This window comes from Bos mutus, chromosome 18 (genome assembly GCF_027580195.1).
Source record: "Bos mutus isolate GX-2022 chromosome 18, NWIPB_WYAK_1.1, whole genome shotgun sequence".
Lineage (NCBI taxonomy): Eukaryota > Metazoa > Chordata > Mammalia > Artiodactyla > Bovidae > Bos > Bos mutus.
The window spans coordinates 46,781,740-46,804,800 of record NC_091634.1 but is presented as its reverse complement, the minus strand read 5'-3'; the positions used below and the strand labels follow the sequence as shown (position 1 = coordinate 46,804,800).

Genomic DNA, 23,061 nt, shown 5'->3' with positions numbered 1-23,061 from the left:
GGGTTGCCATTTCCTCCTCCAAGGATCTTCCTGACCCAGGGATTGAACCCGTGTCTCCCACCTTGCCAGGTAGACTTTTTACCACTATCAATTCAGAGAGACGTGCATCGAAAGATATAACAAAAATAACAAGAAAATTCCACTGGATCAAAGATTTAAGTGCAAAAACATAAAAGCACCAAAACTATTTTAATGGCATTTTCTAAGATAAGTGAAATAAGTCAGACAGATAAAGACAAATACCCATATGATTTCTTATATGTGGAATGTAAAACCAACCAACCAGAACAAAACAACCTCAGCTCATCTTGCATGTAATCAAACAACTGACCAGAAAGGCAGGACAGGACATTTAGAAGATACAACTGAAGTTCAGAAAGCATCTGATAAATAATGAGGAACCAGGGAAGGTTTCTGATAGAAGAGTGGCCGGGGCCTCAGCAGAATGCACAGGATGAATCCAAAGAAGCAAGAGAAGAAGACAAAGACCCACTGAGGAGGGCTTTTAAATATGTGGGTTCATCCTGTCTACTCTGATTCTATGTGGAAACCAAGTAGCACTGTAGTCATCTAGGAGGTCTGATTTAAGTGGCAGAGGAGAAAACCGCCCATCACAAAATATCTTCCCATTGACTCTGACAAAGTGGTAATTATTTTTATATTACTCAATGTTCATGGGACTTAAGGCCTCTTTTGAAATTCATGTGCTGTGTGGCCAGGGAAAATCTGCAGCAGCAAAGTTTTATCTTGTTTTCACTGGTTTACCACTCAGGCTATGCAGATACCCAGCAAAAGATTTTTTTGGGATAAATGGTAAGAGAGAAGTTTACTGCAAAGGATGAAATCAATGTTGTGAAACATTCAGGGCAATTGGGGGTCAGATTAAGACCATCAGCTGACTGAAGGAAAGAGAATAATGTCACCAGAGGCCCTAAGGGTCAAAGAGGCCAAGAATAGTATGGATGAAGGAACCTCAGGAAAGGTTTCACCTTTTTTACAGCTGTACTTAAGGCCAGCAGCTCTATCCATAGTCCCTTTCATTCCTCATTCTTGGATATTGATTGCAGGATGGAAGAATAAAGCAGAACTAAAAATGTCTTGGTGTTATTTCTTTGAAGAATACATCTTGAAATCACATATCTGTGTTCACATTACCAGTGCAGTCACAGTTTTTTTGAATAAATTAGTGAAGTTCACCAGTAGTTCAGTAAGTAAAAATATGCTTTACAGAAATTATATGCATTTACTTTTGGATATTCAAATTGCTGTAATGAAATAAATTGTAATCACATCATTTTAAAATAAAACAAAAATCTATTGAGATATCTTATCTTTTCGGATATATTTTCCAACATCTGACAATAACCATAATTACTCTTTTATTAAAAAAAAAAAAAATTATTGGGCTTCCATGGCTGAGAATCTGCCTTACAATGAACTGAATATCGGTTCAATTCCTGGTTCAGGAAGATACCATATGCCACAAGGCAACTAAGATCCATGTGCCACAGCCACTGAGCCAGCACTCTAAAGCCCATGAGGCACAACTGCTGAAGCCTGTATGCTCTAGAATACACTCTCCACAACAAGAGAAGCCACAGTGATGAGGAGCCCACTCACCACCACGAGAGAAAGTCCAAGTGCAGCAAAGAAGGCAAGCACAGCTGAAAATAACTAATAAATAATTAAAAAATTAATTACAGGCAGAGTCAGTATGTTGAGGGAAGTCTAATATTAAATGGAAGGAGATAATAGAACATGAGCCGATAACTACAGAATATCCTTATATTGAAAAAACAAGCTTTTAAGACAATTTCCAGGACAATGACCAAATTCCCTTATTTTTGTGTTTTCACATGATTCAGCATACTTATATGCCACAATAAAAGTAACCTCTTCTTTTTAAAGTCTCCTCTTTCCAATCTGAGCTCTTGTTCAGGAACCTAAACTCTTAGAACCATGAAAAACTTACAGAGCAAAAGGCTTAATCTGTGACCTACTATGTTTCAAAAAGTGAAATCCAAAGTAAATTCAAACACTAAAATTTTCTTAACTTTGCAAACTATATCTTAATAATGAAAACACTCTAATAAAGTTTATAGTCATCCATGATAAGAAGTTTCAGTTATAAAATATTATTAGCTTATTTGCTTTTCAAATAAATTTTAGGAGATTAATGATGAAATACTTTTGAAGGAAGGAAATTTTATTACTTTTAGGAACCACCGGGCATGCCTCACTCATTTGAAATTAGTACACTATATAAAAATAAAATTGTAAAAGCAGATTAGAACTGTTTGAAAACTGGCTAAAAAAAATTGGAAGAACAAGAAATAAGAGAAAAAGAAACAAAAGGTGCCCAAGTTAGAAAGAGAAAAGCAAAATTATCTCTCTTCATAGATGATATGAACTTATATGCAGAAAACCCGAAAAATTCTACAAAAAAAACCCAACAAAACCCATTCGGACTAATAAATGAATTCAGAGAAGTAGCAGGATACAAAATTAACATGCAAAAATCAGTTGCATTTCTATACACTTAAAACATAAAATCCAAAAAGGAAATTAAGAAAATATTTCATTTACAGAATTAACCAAGGAGGTGAAAGACTTGTAGAATAAAAACTACAAAACAATGTTAAATCATTAAGAAGACAAATAAATGAGAACACATTGCATTTTAATAAACTGAAAAACAATGTTGTTAAGATAGCAATATTACCCAAAGTGACATATAGATTCAGAATGATCCTTATCACAACTCCAATGGCACTTCTTATACATATGAAAAAAAAAAAAAAACCTGTCCAAAAATTCATGTAGAATCTCAAGGGACCACCTCAAACAGTCAAAACAATGCGGAAAAAGAAGGAAGCTGGAAGACTCACATTTTCTGATTATTAAATATATTACAAGGCTTTGGTAAATAAAAGTGTGGTACTAGCATAAAGACAGGGGACCATACAGATCAGTGAAATAACACAGAACCCCAAAATAAACCCTTGAGTTTATGGTAAAATGAATTTTGACAGGAGTAGTTAAGACTATTCAATGTGGAAATGACAAGTCTTTTAAATAAATGTTACAAGGAAAACTCCACTGAGTTTTGCCAAGAGAACGCACTGGTCATAGCAAACGCCCTCTTCCAACAACACAAGAGAAGTCTCTACACATGGACATCACCAGATGGTCAACACTGAAATCAGACTGATTATATTCTTTGCAGCCAAAGATGGAGAAGCTCTATACAGTCAGCAAAAACAACACCAGGAGCTGACTGTGGCTCAGATCATGAACTCCTTATAGCCAAATTCAGACTTAAATTGAAGAAAGTAGGGAAAACCACTAGACCATTCAGGTATGACCTAAATCAAATCCTTTATGATTAAATAGTGGAAGTGAGAAACAGATTTAAGGGACTAGATCTGATAGACAGAGTACCTGATGAACTATGGGCAGAGGTTTGTGAAATTGTACAGGAGATAGGGATTCAAGACCATGCCCATGAAAAAGAAATGCAAAAAAGAAAAATGGCTGTCTGGGAAGGCCTTAAAATAGCTGTGAAAAGAAGAGAAGCAAAAAGCAAAGGAGAAAAGGAAAGACATAATCATCTGAATGAAGAGTTCCAAAGAATAGCAAGGAGAGATAAGAAAGCCTTCCTCAGCGATCAATGCAAAGAAATAGAGGAAAACAACAGAATGGGAAAGACTAGAGATCTCTTCAAGAAAATCAGAGATACCAAGGGAACATTTCAAGCAAAGATGTGCACAATAAAGGACAGAAATGGTATGGACCTAATGGAAGCAGAAGAGATTAAGAAGACGTGGCAAGAATACACAGAAGAACTGTACAAAACAGATCTTCATGACCCAGATAATCACAATGGTGTGATCACTCACCTAGAGCCAGACATCCTGGATTGTGAGGTCAAGTGGGCCTCGGAAACCATCACTATGAACAAAGCTAGTGGAGGTGATGGAATTCCAGTGGAGCTATTTCAAATCCTGAAAGATGATGCAGTGAAAGTGCTGCACTCAATATGCCAGCAAATTTGGAAAACTCAGCAGTGGCCACAGGACTGGAAAAGGTCAGTTTTCATTCCAATCCCAAAGAAAGGCAATGCCAAACAATGCTCAAACTACCGCAAAATTGCACTCATCTCACATGCTAGTAAAGTAATGCTCAAAATTCTCCAAGCCAGGCTTCAGCAACATCTGAACTGTGAACTTCCAGATGTTCAACCTGGTTTTAGAAAAGGCAGAGGAACCAGAGATCAAATTGCCAACATCCGCTGGATCGTCGAAAAAGCAAGAGAGTTCCAGAAAAACATCTATTTCTGCTTTATTGACTATGCAAAGCCTTTGAGTGTGTGGATCACAATAAACTGTGGAAAATTCTCAAAGAGATGGGAATACCAGACCACCTGACCTGACTCTTGAGAAACCTATATGCAGGTCAGGAAGTAACAGTTAGAACTGGACATGGAACAACAGACTGGTTCCAAATAGGAAAAGGAGTACATCAAGGCTGTATATTGTCACCCTGCTTATTTAACTTATATGCAGAGTACATCATGAGAACTGCTGGGCTGGATGAAGCACAAGCTGGAATCAAGATTGCTGGGAGAAATATCAATAACCTCAGATATGCAGATGACACCACCCTTATGGCAGAAAGTGAAGAGGAACTAAAAAGTCTTTTGGTGAAAGTGAAAGAGGAGAGTGAAAAAGTTGGCCTAAAGCTCAACATTCAGAAAACGAAGATCATGGCATCTTGTCCCATTACTTCATAGCAAATAGATGGGGAAACAGTGGAAACAGTATCAGAGTTTATTTTTCAGGGCCCAGAATCACTGCAGATGGTGACTGCAGCCATGAAATTAAAAGACACTTACTCCTTGGAAGGAAAGTTATGACCAACCTAGATGGCATATTCAAAAGCAAAGAGATTACTTTACCAACAAAGGTCCATGTAGTCAAGGCTATGGTTTTTCCAGTGGTCACGTATGGATGTGAGAGTTGGATTGTGAAGAAAGCTGAGCGCCAAAAAATAGATGCTTTTGAACTGTGGTGTTGGAGAAGACTCCTGAGAGTCCCTTGGACTGCAAGGAGATCCAACCAGTCCATTCTAAAGGAGATCAATCCTGGGTGTTTTTGGAAGGACTGATGCTAAAGCTGAAACTCCAATACTTTGGCCACCTGATGCGAAGAGTTGACTCACTGGAAAAGACTCTGATGCTGGGACAGATAGCGGGCAGGAGGAGAAGGGGACGATAGAGGATGAGATGGCTGGACGGCATCACTGACTCGATGGACATGAATTGAGTGAACTCTGGGAGTTGGTGATGGACAGGGAGGCCTGGGGTGCTGCAATTCATGGGGTTGCAAAGAGTTGAACATGACTGAGCGACTGAACTGAAATGAACAAGGAAATCTGGGTATCCATGCAAACACATGAAGTTGGAACCTTATCTAACAACATATACATAAATTAAGTCAAAACGGATGAAAGCTCTAAGTGTAAGAGATAAAACTGTAAAACTCTTAAAGAAAATATAGGGCAAAAGCTTCATAACAGTGAAACTGGGAATAATTTCTTGGGTAGGACAACAAAGGCACAGCCAACAAAGAAAGAACAGAAAAACTGGACTTCATGTAATTAGTGTTTTTTTCCATCCAAAGACAGTATCAATGGAGTAAAAAGGTATCCCACAGAATGAGAGGAAGTATTTGTTAATCTGATGAGGAAGCAAAACTCTAAATAGAGAATAACTGAAACTCAATAACAGCAAAGAAACAACAAAATTATGAAATGGGCACAGGACTTAAATACACATTTCTCAAAAAGAGATCTGCAAAGAGCCAATAAGCACATGGCAAGGTGCTCCACATCACCAGTCATTAGGAAAATGCAAATCAAAACTACCACGAGGGAAGTCCTCGGCAGTCCAGTGATTAGAACTTGGCACTTTCACTGCTGCGGCCAGGTTCAATCTCTCAGTTCCCCTTAGGGAACTAATGCCGCAAGCCATGTGGAATGGTGAAGCAAACAAAAACCAAAAACAACACACTACAATGTGATACCACACTAAACGTATTAGAATGCCAGGTATATATATAAAAAAAAAAAAACAGAAAACAACAAATATTGGCAAGTATGTGGAAAAACTGGAAACTGTACACTGTTGGTGAGAATGTAAAATTATAAAGCTGTTGTGATGGTTGTTCCTCACAAAAGTATCATACGATCCAACAATTCCACTTCTGGATATATACCCGAAAAGAACTGACAGCAGGATCTCTAAATGATGTTTGTACCTCAACAATCATAGCAGCATTATTTACAATAGTTAAATATGGAAGTTGAGCAAAATGTGGTTATACAAAATTCAGCTTTAAAAAGGAAGAAAATTCTGACATATGCTACAAGAAGGATAAATCTCAAGAATATCATGCTAAGTGAAATAAGCCAGTTACAAAATAACACACACTGTATGATTTCACTTATTTGAAGTACTTATAATAGTCAAAAAACAAAGTAGAACATTGGTTACCACAGGCTGGGGAAAGAGATAAATGAGGAATTATTAATCAATGGGTATAAAGTTTCAGTATTACAAGATGAAAAGAGTGGGATGGTAGGTAAATACCATGACTGTATTTAATATTACTGAAACATACACTTAAAAATGGTCACTATGGAAAATTTTATGTTATCTGTATTTTACCAAATTAAAAAAAAAAAAAAAAACTTGGAAAATTAAAAAAAGACTCAGAAGAAAATTCATGCATTTAACCTACCTGTCCAAAATGTATTTTAAGTGAATAAAAAGATAATGAAAGAAGTTCCTTATTTTTTTTAATAGAAAATTTCAGCTAATAATATATGCTGAGGAGTGACATATTTAGGGTGCTATAATTTTATAATTCCTTTTGAAAAAATAAGACTTGACAATGATTATCAATAGCTGCTCAAACCATTAGGAGAGCAATATAATGAATGGTCCACGCTGAAGAAAACTGAAGTTACTGATGACTCTTAATCACACAAAAGAGAAAACCTAATCATGTGTTTCCTAATGAACTGAAACAAAAAGCAACACCTGGGAAGTATTCTCAACTAAAGAGAGACGATTCTGATCAAGACTCCAAATCTAATCACTGGCTTATAGGAAATAACAGATGACATCATCATATTAACATATTAACACCATGAGAACAGAGTTGGCATAATCCAACTTTGAAACTGAATTTTCAAAATTCAACTTTGAAAAATTCTGTTTCTTCTTTGTATGTATGAACCTGATGCAAAGGAATGACTCACTGGAAAAGACCCTGATGCTGGGAAAGATTGAAGGCAGGAAGAGAAGAGGATGACAAAGAATGAGATGGTTGGATGGCATCACCGAAGCAGTGGACATGAGTTTGAGTAGGCTCTGGGAGTTGGTGATGGACAGGGAAGCCTGGCGTGCTGCAATCCATGGGGTTTCAAAGAGTTGGACACGACTGAGTGATTGAATTGACTGACTGATGTACCTTGTTTACCTAATTTGATAAACAACATTTAGGAGAGCATTAGGGCATTTTGAATAGTGAATACGTATTTGATATTAACAGAATTAAGTTTGGCCATGGGAGTACAAAATGAAGCAGGGTAAAGGTTAACAGAGTTTCACCAAGAGAATGCACTGGTCATAGCAAACACTGTGCTCCAACAACCCAAGAGACAACTCTACACATGAACATCACCAGATGGACAATACTGAAATGAGACTGATTACACTCTTTGCAGCCAAAGATGGAGAAGCTATATACAGTCAGCAGAAACAAGACCTGGAGCTGACTGTGGCTCAGATCATGAAGTCTTCATTGCAAAATTCAGGTTTAAATTGAAGAAAGTAGGGAAAACCACTAGGTCTTTCAGGTATAAACTAAATCAAATCCCTTATGATTATACTGTGGGGGTCATGAACAGATTCAAGAGATGAGAACTGGCAGAAACAGTACTTAAGCAACTATGAAGTTCATAACATTGCAAAGGAAAAAGTCACGTTTCATTCCAATCTCAAAGAAAAGCAATATTAAAGAATGTTCAAACTACTGTACAATTGTACTCATTTCACATGCAGCAAGGTTATGTTCAAAATCCTTCAAGGTAAGATTCAGCAGTAAATGAACCGAGTACATACAGATGTAAAAGCTGGGTTTAGAAAAGGCAAAGCAACCAGATGTCAAATTGCCAACATTCACTGGATCATGGAGAAAGCAAGAGAATTCCAGAAAACATTTACTTCTGCTTTATTGACATGCCAAAGCCTTTGACTGTGTGGATCACAACAAACTGTGGAAAATTCTTTAAGAGATGGGAATTCCAGATCTCCTTACCTGTCTTCTGAAAAACCTGTATTCAGGTCAAGAAGCAAGAGTTAGAACCAGACATGAAACAACACCGGGAAAGGATTATGACAAGGCTGTACATGGCCACCTTGCTTATTTAACTTCTCTGAATGCAGTAGCCACCATAGTCAAATAAAGAGTCCGAAATGCAGTACTTGGATGCAATCTCAAAAATACAGAATGCTCTCCGTTTGTTTCCAAAGGCAAACCATTCAATATCATGGTAATCCAAGTCCATGCCCCGACCAATAACGCTCAAGAAGCTGAAGTTGAACAGTTCTATGAAGACATACAAGACCTTCTAGAACTAACCCAAAAAATGTCCTTTTCATTATACGGGACTGGAATGCAAAAGTAGGAAGTCAAGAAACACCTGGAGTAACAGGTAAATTTGGCCTTGGGGTACAGAATGAAGCAAGGCAAAGGCTAATAGAGTTTTTCCAAGAGACCACACTGGTCATAGAAGACATCCTCTTCCAACAACACAGGTGAAGACTCTACACATGGATATCACCAGATGGTCAACACTGAAATCAGATTGATTATGTTCTTTGTGGCCAAAGATGGAGAAGCTCTATACAATCAGCAAAAACAAGACAGGGAGCTGACTGTGGCTCAGATCATGAACTCCTTATAGCCAAATTCAGACTGAAATTGAAGAAAGTGGAGAAAACTACTATACATTCAGGTATGACCTAAATCAAATCCCTTTTGTCTATACAGTAGAAGTGAGAAATAGATTTAAGGGCCTAGATCTGACAGACAGAGTGCCTGATGAACTATGGATGGAGGTTCATGACACTGTACAGGAGATAGGGATCAAGACCATTCCCAAGAAAAAGAAATGCCAAAAAGGAAAAATGGCTGTCGGAGGAGTCCTTACAAATAGCTGTGAAAAAAAGGGAAGTGAAAAGCAAAGGAAAAAAGGAAAGATATACCCATCTGAATGCAGAGTTCTAAAGAATACCAAGGAGAGATAAAAAAGCCATCCACAGCAATCAATGCAAAGATATAGAGGAAAACAACAGAATGGGAAAGACTAGAGATCTCTTCAAGAAAATTAGAGATATCAAGGGAACATTTCATGCAAAGATGGGCTCAATAAAGGACAGAAATGGTAGGGACCTAACAGAAGCAGATGATATTAAGGGGTGGCAAGAATACACAGAAGAACTGTACAAAAAAGATCTTCACGACCCAGATAATCACAATGGTGTGATCGCTCACCTAGAGCTAAACATCCTTGAATATGAAGTCAAGTGGGCCTTAGGAAGCATCACTATGAACAAAGCTAGTGGAGGTAATGGAATTCCAGTGGAGCTATTTCAAATCCTGAAAGATGATGCTGTGAAGTGTTGCACTCAATATGCCAGCAAATTTGGAAAACTCAGCAGTGGCCACAGGACTGGAAAAGGTCAGTTTTCATTCCAATCCCAAAGAAAGGCAATGCCAAACAATGCTCAAACTACCGCAAAATTGCACTCATCTCACATGCTAGTAAAGTAATGCTCAAAATTCTCCAAGCCAGGCTTCAGCAACATCTGGACCATGAACTTCCAGATGTTCAAGGTGGTTTTAGAAAAGGCAGAGGAACCAGAGATCAAATTGCCAACATCTGCTGGATCATCGAAAAAGCAAGAGAGTTCCAGAAAAACATCTATTTCTGCTTTATTGACTATGCCAAAGCCTTTGAGTGTGTGGATCACAATAAACTGTGGAAAATTCTCAAAGAGATGGGAATACCAGACCACCTGACCTGCCTCTTGAGAAATCTATATGCAGGTCAGGAAGCAACAGTTAGAACTTGACATGGAACAACAGACTGGTTCCAAATAGGAAAAGGAGTACATCAAGGCTGTATATTGTCACCCTGCTTATTTAACTTATATGCAGAGTACATCATGAGAACTGCTGGGCTGGATGAAGCACAAGCTGGAATCAAGATTGCCAGGAGAAATATCAATAACCTCAGATATGCAGATGACACCACCCTTATGGCAGAAAGTGATGAAGAACTAAAGAGTCTCTTGATGAAAGTGAAAGAAGAGAGTGAAAAAGTTGGCTTAAAGCTCAACATTCAGAAAATGAAGATCATGGCATCTGGTCCCACTACTTCATGGCAAATAGATGGGGAAACTAGTGGCTGACTTGATATTCCTGTGCTCCAAAATCACTGCAGATGGTGATTGCAGCCATGAAATTAAAAGACACTTACTCCTTGGAAGGAAAGTTATAACCAACCTAGACAGCATATTCAAAAGCAGAGACATTACTTTGCCAACAAAGGTCCATGTAGTCAAGGCTATGGTTTTTCCAGTGGTCATGTATGGATGGGAGACTTGGATGGTGAAGAAAGCTGAGCACCAAAGAACTAATGCTTTTGAACTGTGGTGTTGGAGAAGATTCTTGAAAGGCCCCTGGACTTCAAGGAGATCTAACCAGTCCATCCTAAAGGAGATCAGTCCTGGATGTTCATTGAAAGGATTGATGCTGAAGCTGAAACTCCAATACTTGGCCACCTGATGCAAAGAGTTGACTCACTGGAAAAGACCCTGATGCTGGGAGGGACTGGGGGCAGGAGGGAAGGGGACCACAGAGGATAAGATGGCTGGATGGCATCACTGACTCGATGGACATGAGTTGAGTGAACCCCGGGAGTTGGTGATGGACAGGGAGGCCTGGCGTGTTGCGGTTCACGGGGTCGCAGAGAGTCAGACACGACTCAGGGACTGAACTGAACTGATGAAGAGTGCGTCATGTGAAATGTCGGGCTGGATGACTCACAAGCTGGAATCAAGATTGCCAGGAGAAATATCAACAACCTCAGATATGCAGATATCACTCTAACAGCAAAAATCCTAGAGGAACTAGACTCTCTTGATGAGAGTGAAAAAGGAGAGCTAAACAGCTGGCTTAAAATTCAACATTCAAAAAACTAAGATCATCACATCCAGTCCTACCACTTCATGGCAAATAGAAGTGGAAAAAGTGGAAGCAGTAAAGGTTTTCTTTTCTTGGGCTCAAAATCAGGGCAGATGGTGAATGCAACCACAAAATTAAAAGACTCTTGCTCCTTGGAGAGAAAGATATGACAAATCTAGACAGCATATTAAAAAGCATAGACATCACTTTGCCGACAAACATCTGCATAGTCAAAGCTATGGTTTTCCCAGTAGTCCTGTACGGATGTGAGAGTTGGACCATAAAGAAGGCTGAATGCTAAAGAACTGATGCTGTTGAACTGTGGTTCTGGTGAAGACTGTTGAGAGACCCTTGGACTATAAGGAGATCAAATCAGTTAATCCTAAAGGAAATCAACCTTCAACATTCATTGGAAGGACTGATGCTAAAGCTAAAGCTCAAATACTTTGGCCACCTGATGCAAAGAGCTGATTCACTGGAAAAGACCCTGGTGCTGGAAAAGATTGAGGGCAGGAAGAGGAGGGGGTGATAGAGAATGAGATGGCTGAATGGCATCATCGACTCCATGGACATGAATCTGACCAAACCCTGGGAGACGACAGTGGAGTACAGAAGAGCCTGCCCTGCTGCAGTGTAAGGAGTCTCAAGGCATAGCGACTTAGAACTTAGTGACTGAACAACAAAAATTAAGAGAATTTTGTTCATTTTTTTTTTTAAGTTCGAAAATGATCTTGTGGTTGTTAAAAATTAACAACCTGTCTTAGTGGCTCAGACAGGAAAGGGTCTGTCTGCAAAGCAGGAGATCCAGGTTTGATCCCTGTGTCAAGAAGATCCTCTGTAGAAGAGAATGGCTACCCACTCCAGTATTCTTGCCTGGAGAATTCCATGGACAGAGGAGCCTGGCGGCTACAGCCCACGTCGTTGCAAACAGATGGACATGTCTACAGATCGAAATATTTATAAATGAAATGATAAATTTATTTAGGTGGGAGGGGATCATGGGTGATTATACAAATGAAACAGGATTAGCCATATGCTGATTATTGTTGAAGCTAGGTGATGATTAAATATGTGTATATCATACTATTCTGCCTACTTTTCTGTGTTCAACATTTTTTGTAATAAAAATTAAAATCAATCTTTGTAATTTTTAATACATAAGCTAAACATTTTTCTCATAATTAAATATACAGCATTTATTAGTCAATAATTCAAATTTTTATATGATTAACAAACAGCAAAAAAGAACTACAGGTATATTTTATTATATCCAGTACTTTTTACATTTTCCTGACATCACTGACTTCCTTGTACCCTTTTCACATTTTGTTTTCAATGTTCAATTCAACAGAAAATGTTTACTAGGAACACAGCAAATATCTCACCAGTTTTTGGCATCCAAAAAGACATTTTTACATTTATGTGCAACTCACCTGCTGTAAAATCTTCAGTCAGATCAATGAATGCATGAGAATGTGGAATTCGCATTTTGTTTCTAGTGGTCAATGCAGGATGCCATGATAAATTTCTAAAAAAAAAAAAAAAAAAAATTTTTTTTTCCTTAGGGTAAACAGCAAATGAGTACTGCTTTAAAACAAAAATTTCTGCAAGCGAGATATTTTAAAAATTTATTTATTCTTAGTTTTTTTTATATACTCTAAACTTTACTCCTTTGAAGTGCACAATTTAGTGGTTTTAGAGTATGTTCACCATGTGTAGTATGTGCAGCCATCACCACAATCTAATTTCAAAACATTTTTTTGTTACTGTGTGTAAATGTTGATCGGCATCTGACTTGTTTCCTCTCTGGGCTAGTAAAAGTAAATGCTGTTACGAATATTCATGTACAAGTTTTTCTGTGGACATACACATATGTTTTTGATTTTTCTGAGTATACCGAAGAGTAGAATTCCTGAGTCACATGGCAACTCCATACTTTCTGAAGAACTGTCAAACCATTTTCCAAAGTGGCTTCATCATCCAGCATTCTCACTAGCCATGTATGGATGCTGCAAGGTCTCCATTCCATCGTAAACACTTATTACTATCCCTTCCTCTTATTATAGGTATCCTGAAAGATTCTTATGGTTTTGACTCCTATTTTCCTGATGTCTAGTGATGTTCACCATGTTTTCATGTGCTTAATGGCCATTTGTACATCTTTGGAGAAATGTCTAATCAAATTCTTTGCCTATTTTTGAGCATGTTTTCATGTGCTTACTGGACAGCTGTATCTCTCTGGAGAAATGTCTAATCAAATTCTGTGCCTATTTTTAAATTGAGTAATTTATTGCTTAGAGCTATAAGAATTCTTTATGTAGACTAGATCCTAGATCTTTATCTGGTGCATGATTTGCCAATATTTTCTCCCAATCTGTACACTGTCTTTTCAGTCTCTTGACAGTGTCCTATGCTGTATAAAATCTTTTTATTTTGATATATCCAATTCATCCAATTTAACTTGTGTAGCTTTTTTCTTTTACTACCAGGTATAAGAATCCATTTCCAAATGCTTTTTTCTGAGGGTTTTATAGTTTCAGCTCTTACATTTATTACTATCTTTAATTCTTTAAGTGTAAGAAAAGTAACTTGATATTTTCATGAGTGATACTTTCCCAAGACTGTGGAGAATGATAATTATCTTTTAAAAATATTAATTCCAAAGTTTTGAGCCACACAAAAGAATGAGTTTAGATCTCCTACCTCATACCATTTTCCAAAAATTAACTCAAATGAGTCAAAATGCTAAAAGAAATAGGAACTCTTAAACATTGGTGGTGGAACTACAAAATGGTCTTTAGTCATGGAAAAAAGTTTGGCAGTTCTTCAAAAAGTCAGACAGTGAATTGCCATTTGACTCTGCATTTCTATATCTAGGTATATACCCGTAGGAATTGAAAAAGAGGTATTCAAACCAATACTGATACATGAATGATCTCAGTAGCACCGAATATCCACCAATGGATGAATGGATAAACAAACTGTCATAGCCATACAATGAAAATAATATCTAGTCATAAAAACAACCAGAGTGCTGATAAATGGTACAATATGGACGGACTTTTAAAACACGCTATGTGATAGAAACTGAACTCAAAAGGTCATATCTTTTATGATTTTGTTTATATGAAATACCTGTAATAAAAATTCTAGACACAGAAAGCAGATTAGTGGTTACTAAGTGCGGGCGTAAATGTGAAAGGGAGCGTGAGTGCTCAGTGGATACAGGGTTTTCTTTTGGAGAGATGAAAAGCCACTGAAACCAGGTGATGGTTGCACAACACTGTAAATGTTCTAAATATCACTAAACTGTACGCAATAATGGTTACCTTTAATAATGTGAATTTTACCTCACTAAAAAACCAACAGTGCAAAATTTACATATACCCTTCATTAAATTCCTCCAATGTTAACATCTAATATAACCTTAGTACATTTGTCAAAATCAGGAAGGTCACACTTGTAGACTATTGGGAACTATAGAAAGAAGAGCAAGTTTAAACAAAATCATGCCCCCATAATTCCCCATCAATGAAGAATATTCCAATGTCAAAGGCATTCCCATTGGTCAAGGCTCTAAATAAATCAGCTTCCTCCAAAAGGTCTTTACTCTTCTCTGTTTCATTACTATATGTTTCTCCACTAACAGTACTTTGGTTTGGATCAAAGTTATAGAGAAACTCTCTGAGAGTGTATCCAAGGTATCCTGATTTCATAATTTGAATTGATGCCTAACCAGGACCTGGCTCCCAAATACTCGTTGAACGGAACTGTAGTCTCAAGTAGCATGTCCTATTCTTCTCTACTTCTAGTGAGAATTTGCTATTTTTTCACAGTACTATGTTCCAGTCCAACATGGACTCCCAGACAAGCTGCCTCTGAAGAGCAATTAAAAGGTATTTAAGTTCACCTTAATTGTCAACCCAATAGCCGATTAAGGAGACAGCAAACAATGTTCACCTGTGAATTTAGTTTGCCATGTTTGGAAATGGAAATAATTGGACAATTTCTTATTTGCAGGTGGAATCAGGGGAAAAGAATAAGCATTCAACAGGAGAATATTTTCTCTATGCAAAGGGTCTGTGTTGTACAAACAGTAACTTCTTCCCAATAAACTTCTACATTCTTTTTAAGCACATACTCATGGTTTGTTCACTTCAGTCGCTCAGTCATGTCAGACTCTTTGCGACCCCATGAATCGCAGCACGCCAGGCATCCCCGTCCATCACTAACTCCCAGAGTTTACCCAAACTCATGTCCATCGAGTCGGTGATGCCATTCAGCCACCTCATCGTCTTCTGTTCCCTTCTCCTCCTGCCCCCAATCCCTCCCAGCATCAGAATCTTTTCCAAAGAGTCAACTCTTAGCATGAGGTGGCCTAAGTATTGGAGTTTCAGCTTTAGCATCAGTCCTTCCAATGAACACCCAGGACTGATCTCCTTTAGGATGGACTGGTTGGATCTCCTTGCAGTCCAAGGGACTCTCAAGAGTCTTCTCCAACACCACAGTTCAAAAGCATCAATTCTTTGCCATCAGCTTTCTTCACAGCACAACTCTCACATCCATACATGACCACAGGAAAAACCATAGCCTTGACTAGATGGACCTTTGTTGGCAAAGTAATGTCTCTGCTTTTTAATATGCTGTCTAGGTTGGTCACAACCTTCCTTCTAAGGAGTAAGCGTCTTTTAATTTTATGGCTGCAATCACCAACTGCAGTGATTTTGGAGCTCCAAAAAATAAATTCTGACACTGTTTCCCCATCTATTTGCCATGAAGTGATGGGACCAGATGCCATGATCTTCGTTTTCTGAATGTTGAGCTTTAAGCCAACTTTTTCACTCTCCTCTTTCACTTTCACCAAGGCTTTTTAGTTCCTCTTCACTTTCTGCCATAAGGGTGGTGTCATCTGCATATCTGAGGTTATTGCTATTTCTCCTGGCAATCTTGATTCCAGCTTGTGCTTCATCCAGCCCAGCATTTCTCATGATGTACTCTGCATATAAGTTAAATAAGCAGGGTGACAATATACAGCCTTGACATACTCCTTTTCTTTTCCTATTTGGAACCAGTCTGGTGTTCCATGTCCAGTTCTAACTGTTGCTTCCTGACCTGCATAGCGATTTCTCAAGAGGCAGGTCAAGTGGTCTGGTATTCCCATTTCTTTAAGAATTTTCCAGAGTTTCTTGTGGTCCACACAATCAAAGGCTTTGGCACAGTCAATAAAGCAGTACTAGATGTTTTTCTGGAACTCTCTTGCTTTTGATGATTCAACGGATGTTGGCAATTTGATGTCTGGCTCCTCTGCCTTCTAAATACAACTTGAATACCTGGAAGTTTACGATTCACATACTGCTGAAGCTTGGCTTGGAGAATTTTGAGCATTACTTTACTGGTGTGTGAGATGAGTGCAACTGTGTGGTAGTTTTAGCATTCTTTGGCATTGCCTTTGGGATTGGAATGAAAACTGATCTTTTCCAGTCCTGTGGCCACTGCTGAGTTTTTCAAATTTGCTGGCACATTGAGTGCAGCACTTTCACAGCATCATCTTTCAGGATTTGAAAAAGCTCAACTGAAATTTCATCACCTTCATTAGCTTTGTTCTTAGTGATGCTTCCAAAGGCCCACTTGACTTCGCATTCTAGGGTGGCCGGCTCTAGGTGAGTGATCACACCGTTGTGAATATCTGGGTCGTGAAGATCTCTTTTGTATAGTTCTTCTGTGTATTCTTGCCACTTCTTCTTAGTATCTTCTGATTCTGTTAGGTCCATACCATTTGTGTCCTTTATTGAGCCCATCTTTGCATGAAATGTTCCCTTGGTATCCCTAGTTTTATTGAAGAGATCTCTAGACTTTCCCATTCTATTGTTTTCCTCTATTTCTTTGCACTGATTGCTGAGGAAGGCATTCTTATCCCTGCTTGCTATTCTATGGAACTCTGCATTCAAATGGGTATATCTTTCCTTTTCTCCTCTGCTTTTCTCTTCTCTTTTATTCACAGCTATTTGTAAGGCTTCCTTAGACAACAATTTTGCCTTTTTGAATTTCTTTTCCTTGGGGATGGTCTTGATCCCTGTCTCCTGCACAATGTCACGAACCTCATTCCATAGTTCATCAGGCACTCTATCTATCTGATCTAGGCCCTTAAATCTCTCTCTCACTTCCACTGTATAATCATAAGGGATTTCATTTAGGTCATACCTGAATGGTCTAGTGGTTTTCCCTACTTTCTTCAATTTAAGTCTGAATTTGGCAATAAGGAGTTCATGGTCTGAGCCACAGTCAGCTCCTGGTCTTGTTTTTGCTGACTGTATAGAGTTTCTCCATCTTTGGCTGCAAAGAATATAATCAATCTGATTTCGGTGTTGACCATCTGGTGATGTCCATGTGTAGAGACTTCTCTTGTGTTGTTGGAAGAGGGTGTTTGTTATGACCAGTGCATTTTCTTGGCAAAACTCTATTAGTCTTTGCCCTGCTTCATTCTGTATTCCAAGGCCAAATTTGGCTGTTACTCCAGGTGTTTCTTGACGTCCTACTTTTGCATTCCAGTCCCCTATAATGAAAAGGACATCTTTTTTGGGTGTTAGTTCTAAAAGGTCTTGTAGGTCTTCATAGAACTGTTCAACTTCAGCTTCTTTAGCGTTACTGGTTGAGGCACAGACTTGGATTACTGTGATACTGAATGGTTTGCCTTGGAAACGAACAGAGATCATTCTGTCGTTTTTGAGACTGCATCCAAGTACTGCATTTCAGACTCTTCTGTTGACTATGATGGCTACTGCATTTCTTCTAAGGGATTCTTGCCCACAGTAGTCGATATAATGGTTATTGAGTTAAATTCACCCATTCTAGTCCATCTTAGTGCGCTGATTCCTAAAATGTCAATGTTCACTCTTGCCATCTCCTGTTTGACCACTTCCAATTTGCCTTGATTCATTTCACTTTCATGCATTGGAGAAGGAAATGGCAACCCACTCCAGTGTTCTTGCCTGGAGAATCCCAGGGACAGGGGAGCCTGGTGGGCTGAGGTCTGGGGTCGCACAGAGTCGGACACGACTGAAGTGACTTAGCAGCAGCAGCAGCATGGATGTAACAACATTCCAGGTTCCTATGCAATATTGCTCTTTACAGCATAGGACTTTACTTCCATCACCGATCACATCCACAACTGGGTGCTGTTTTTTCTTTGTCTCTGCATTCTTTCTAATTTCTCCACTTATCTCCAGTAGCATACTGGGCACCTATCGACCTGGGGAGTTCATCTTTCAGTGTCATCTCTTTTTGTCTTTTTATACTGTTCTAATTACGTTCAAAAATATCAGACTCAGGCTAGACAGTCTATGAAAAATTTAACATAAAGTCATTTCAGAAGAGTTTTCTCAGGTTCCCAACAAGCTTGTAAATATAGGCCAAAAGGAAATTAACAAAACACAACTTTTACATAGATGAGCTCTATGAGGCTAATCATGTGGCTGTTTTTAATTAAAACACAAACAGTTATTGATTTAATTTATCACAGAATTTTTCATAGGTTTGCTTTGAAATAAGTTATACCTAGAATTTTGGAAAACCTCAATTACTAATTTGTGACATTTTCTCCTAGGAGCTATTTAACAAAACATACATTTCAAATGAAGAATGTAGAGTAATGATACAGCAAACAGTATAAAATGGCAGACTATGGGCCAAATGCAGATTAAAGATATATTTTATTTGACCTACACATTATTTTAAAAAGTTTGAATTCAGAAGTATAACAAATTAAAAATCACATTTCAAATAAAAATTAAGGTTTCCAGCTTCTTTTGAAATATAAAGTCTGGCAACCAACTGGTCCTTTTCAGACATAGGGAGTGCCTGGAGGCAGGTCAAGGTCCAGCCTTTCCAAACTGTTCACTCACTTTGCTTTCCTTCTGGGTCCCATCAGACATTTGAGTTTGCAACCCCTACTCAAACATCAACTGTAATATTGCTATCTTGAACATTTCAAATCAATATTAAAGTTCCTGACAGTATTTTAAATTTTATACTTTTTACATTAATATATCTTAAAAGGCAGTTAGCAGGTCCTTATAGTTTATTTTATCTATAAGTGTCTATTTTACAAATAGTGTCTATTTACCATTCTGATGACTTATCAAACCTAAGTGGGGGGAGAGAGAAAGAGCTTCTGTTTCTTTTGTGGTACATTTTAAGATTACTGAAAACTGTATCTGCAGTTGTTTAACAGAATTAAATTTTTTAAAAATTTAAGTAGCTGAAAATAAAATTCATTTCTCCTCTTGCCTTTAATGTTGCTTTTTGTACACCACACAGTTTTTCACTAAGAGACAGATGCAAGGAAACTTCCCGGGTGGCTCGGTGGAAAAGAATCCACCTGCTAAAGCAGGAAACACAGGTTCAACACTTTGTCTGGGAAGATTCCACATGCTGCTTGAGCCTGTGTCTAGAGCCCAGGAACCACAACTACTGAGCCCACATGCCACAACTTTCAAAGCCCATGTGCCCTAGAGCCCAGGCTCCACAAAAAGCCAAGCTGCCACAATAAGCAGCCCATGTACTGCACCTAGAGAATAGCCCCTGCTGGCAGCAACTAGAAAAAACCTGCACAACCACAGAAACCCAGCATAGTAAAAACAAAACAACAACAACAAAAAAGCAGACACCATATTTTTAAAGCAACTATACCCAAATAAACTGTAATTTCCTCAACTCCATTTGAAGGGCAAGGTCACAGATGCAAACTGCTCTGATGACAAAAGAAAAAAACAGCAGAGATGAAAAAGTGGGCAGTTCTGAGGGCCAAGATGAATCTATCTGTTAAGATGTCTCAACCTGTGTAGAAAATTTCAGTTATTTGTCCCCCACCCTCCTCCCTGCCATCGCCACACAGGAAACATAATTATGTCAAAGTGTTAATTTCTGGGCATCATCACCCTCAATTTCAAAGAATAGCATTTGTCAAAGAATGAATTTAAATGTAATTAATGTCAACTGTAGCTTTTAGTTGCCTATAGTAACAACTCTTAGAAATGACTGCTAATCCACCCACTTTTCTTTTTTTTTTTTTCCACCCACTTTTCAACGATCAGGTTATACTGAGTCGTTTTATGATACTCGGGTAAAAGCAGTTACTAGGAGATGGCTCTACTGTCAGTATGGGTCTAGTACACTTCTCTAAGCTGCCTAGTCCAGCCCTTTTAAAACATTTTTGCTCAAACAGATTCTAAAAGAATTTGGAAAAACCTGATGGCTCAGCAGGTAAAGAGCTGCCTGCAATGCAAGAGACACAGGAGATGGAGCTTCGATCCCTCGATCGGGAAGGTCCCCTGGAGGAGGAAATGGCAAGCTGCTCCAGGATTCTTGCCTGGGAAATTTCATGGACAGAGGAGCCTGGCATTCTACCATCCAAAGGGTCGCAAAGACTCGTACAGGAACGACTGAGCAACTAAACACAGATATATCCCTTAATACATTTAAGCTCATTTCTAAGAAAGCAATGTAAATATTTTCATTGTCTTAAATATATTCCCAGGTCAAGAGACATAAGAGACGTGGGTTTGATCCCTGGTTCGGGAAGATTCCCTGGAGGAGGAATGGCACTCTATTCCAGTATTCTTGCTGAGAGAATCCCATGTTTAGAGAACCCTGGCAAACTATAATACAAGGGGTTGCAAAGAATCAGACAAGACTGAATATCTGAACCACAAATAGCTATAAAATATGTAAATACTTGAATCTGTTAGAATTATTGATATTTTTAAAATAAAATGATTATCAGTTCAGTTCAGTCGCTCAGTCGTATCCGACTCTTCGCAACCCCATGAATCGCAGCACGCTAGACCTCCCTGTCCATCATGAAACTCCGGGAGTCCACTCAGACTCACGTCCATCGAGTCAGTGATGCCATCCAGCCATCTCATCCTTTGCCGTCCCCTTCTCCTCCTGCCCCCAATCCCTCCCAGCATCAAGAGTCTTTCCCAATGAGTCAACTCTTTGCATGAGGTGGCCAAAGTACTGGAGTTTCAGCTTCAGAATCATTCCCTCCAAAGAAATCCCAGGGCTGATCTCCTTCAGAATGGACTGGTTGGATCTCCTTGCAGTCCAAGGGACTCTCAAGAGTCTTCTCCAACACCACAGTTCAAAAGCATCAATTCTTCGGCACTCAGTTTTCTTCACAGTCCAACTCTTACATCAATACGTAACCACAGGAAAAACCATAGCCTTGACTAGATGGACCTTTGTTGGCAAAGTAATGTCTCTGCTTTTCAATATGCTATTTAGGTTGGTCATAACTTTCCTTCCAAGGAGTAAAGTCTTTTAATTTCATGGCTGCAGTCACCATCTGCAGTGATTTTGGAGCCCCCAAAAATAAAGTCTGACACTGTTTCCACTGTTTCCCCATCTATTTCCCATGAAGTGATGGGACCAGATGCCATGATCTTCCTTTTCTGAATGTTGAGCTTTAAGCCAACTTTTTCACTCTCCTCTTTCACTTTCATCAAGAGGCTTTTTAGTTCCTCTTCACTTTCTGCCATAAGGGTGGTGTCATCTGCATATCTGAGGTTATTGATATTTCTCCCGGCAATCTTGATTCCAGCTTGTGTTTCTTCCAGTCCAGCATTTCTCATGAGTTAAATAAGTAGGGTGATAATATACAGCCTTTACGTACTCCCTTTCCTATTTGGAACCAGTCTGTTGTTCCATGTCCAGTTCTAACTATTGCTTCCTGACCTGCATACAGATTTCTCAAGTGGCAGGTCAGGTGGTCTGGTATTCCCATCTCTCTCAGAATTTTCCACAGTTTATTGTGATCCACACAGTCAAAGGCTTTGGCAGAGTCAATAAAGCAGAAACAGATGTTTTTCTGGAACTCTCTTGCTTTTTCCATGATCCAGCGGATGTTGGTAATTTGATTTCTGGTTCCTCTGCCTTTTCTAAAACCATATCTAATGGTACAAAACAGCCCCGAAATAAAACTACGTACTGACAATCAATTAATCAAAGACAAAAAAAAAAGTAAAAGTGTCTCAGTCGTGTCTGACTGCGATAGAAGTACTGAATAGACATTTTTCCAAAGAGAAAATGCAGATGGACAAAAGGCACATGAAAAGATGCTCAAAATTGCTAATTATCAGAGAAATGTAAATCAAAACTATAATGAGACATCACCTCACGCCTGTCAGAATAGTTATCATCAACAATAAAACAAATAACAAATGTTGGTGAGGATGTGCAGAAAAGGGAAGCCTAGCACACTGTTGGTAGAAATGTAAATTGGTATAGCCACTGTGAAAAACAGTATGGAGGTTTCTCAAATATTAAAAACAGAGTTGGGCCTCCCTGGTGGCTCAGTGGTGAAAAACCTGCCTGCCAATGCAGAAGACATGGGTTTGATCCCTGATCTGCAAAGATTCCACGCGTCATGGAGCAGCTGGGCCCCTGTGCCCCAGCTACTGAGCCTGTGCTCTAGAGCCCAAGAGCCACAACTACTGAAGCCCGAGCACCTAGAGCCTGTGCTCCACAACAAGAGAGACTGCTGCAGGGAAGCCCACACACCACAACTAGAGAGCAGCCCCGTTCACTACACCTAGAGAAAAGCCTGCACAGCCAAAAATAAATAAACACGTACATAAAATTTATTAACTTGTGTATTATCATATATGAAATACAGCGCCAGTCCAGATTTGATGCATGACACAGGGTGCTCAGGGCTGGTGCACTGGGATGACCCTGAGGGATG

General features: G+C 38.8%; 1 protein-coding gene across 1 annotated transcript in view; it reads right to left on the bottom strand.

Annotated features, from left to right (window-relative positions):
- The window catches only part of ITFG1 (integrin alpha FG-GAP repeat containing 1), a 308,679-nt gene that overhangs the window by 265,649 nt on the left and 19,969 nt on the right, over positions 1-23,061 (bottom strand). The window contains exon 6 of the mRNA XM_070388473.1: positions 12,752-12,846. Coding sequence (XP_070244574.1) covers positions 12,752-12,846 — 95 coding nt within the window. The remainder of the gene's footprint in view (positions 1-12,751; positions 12,847-23,061) is intronic.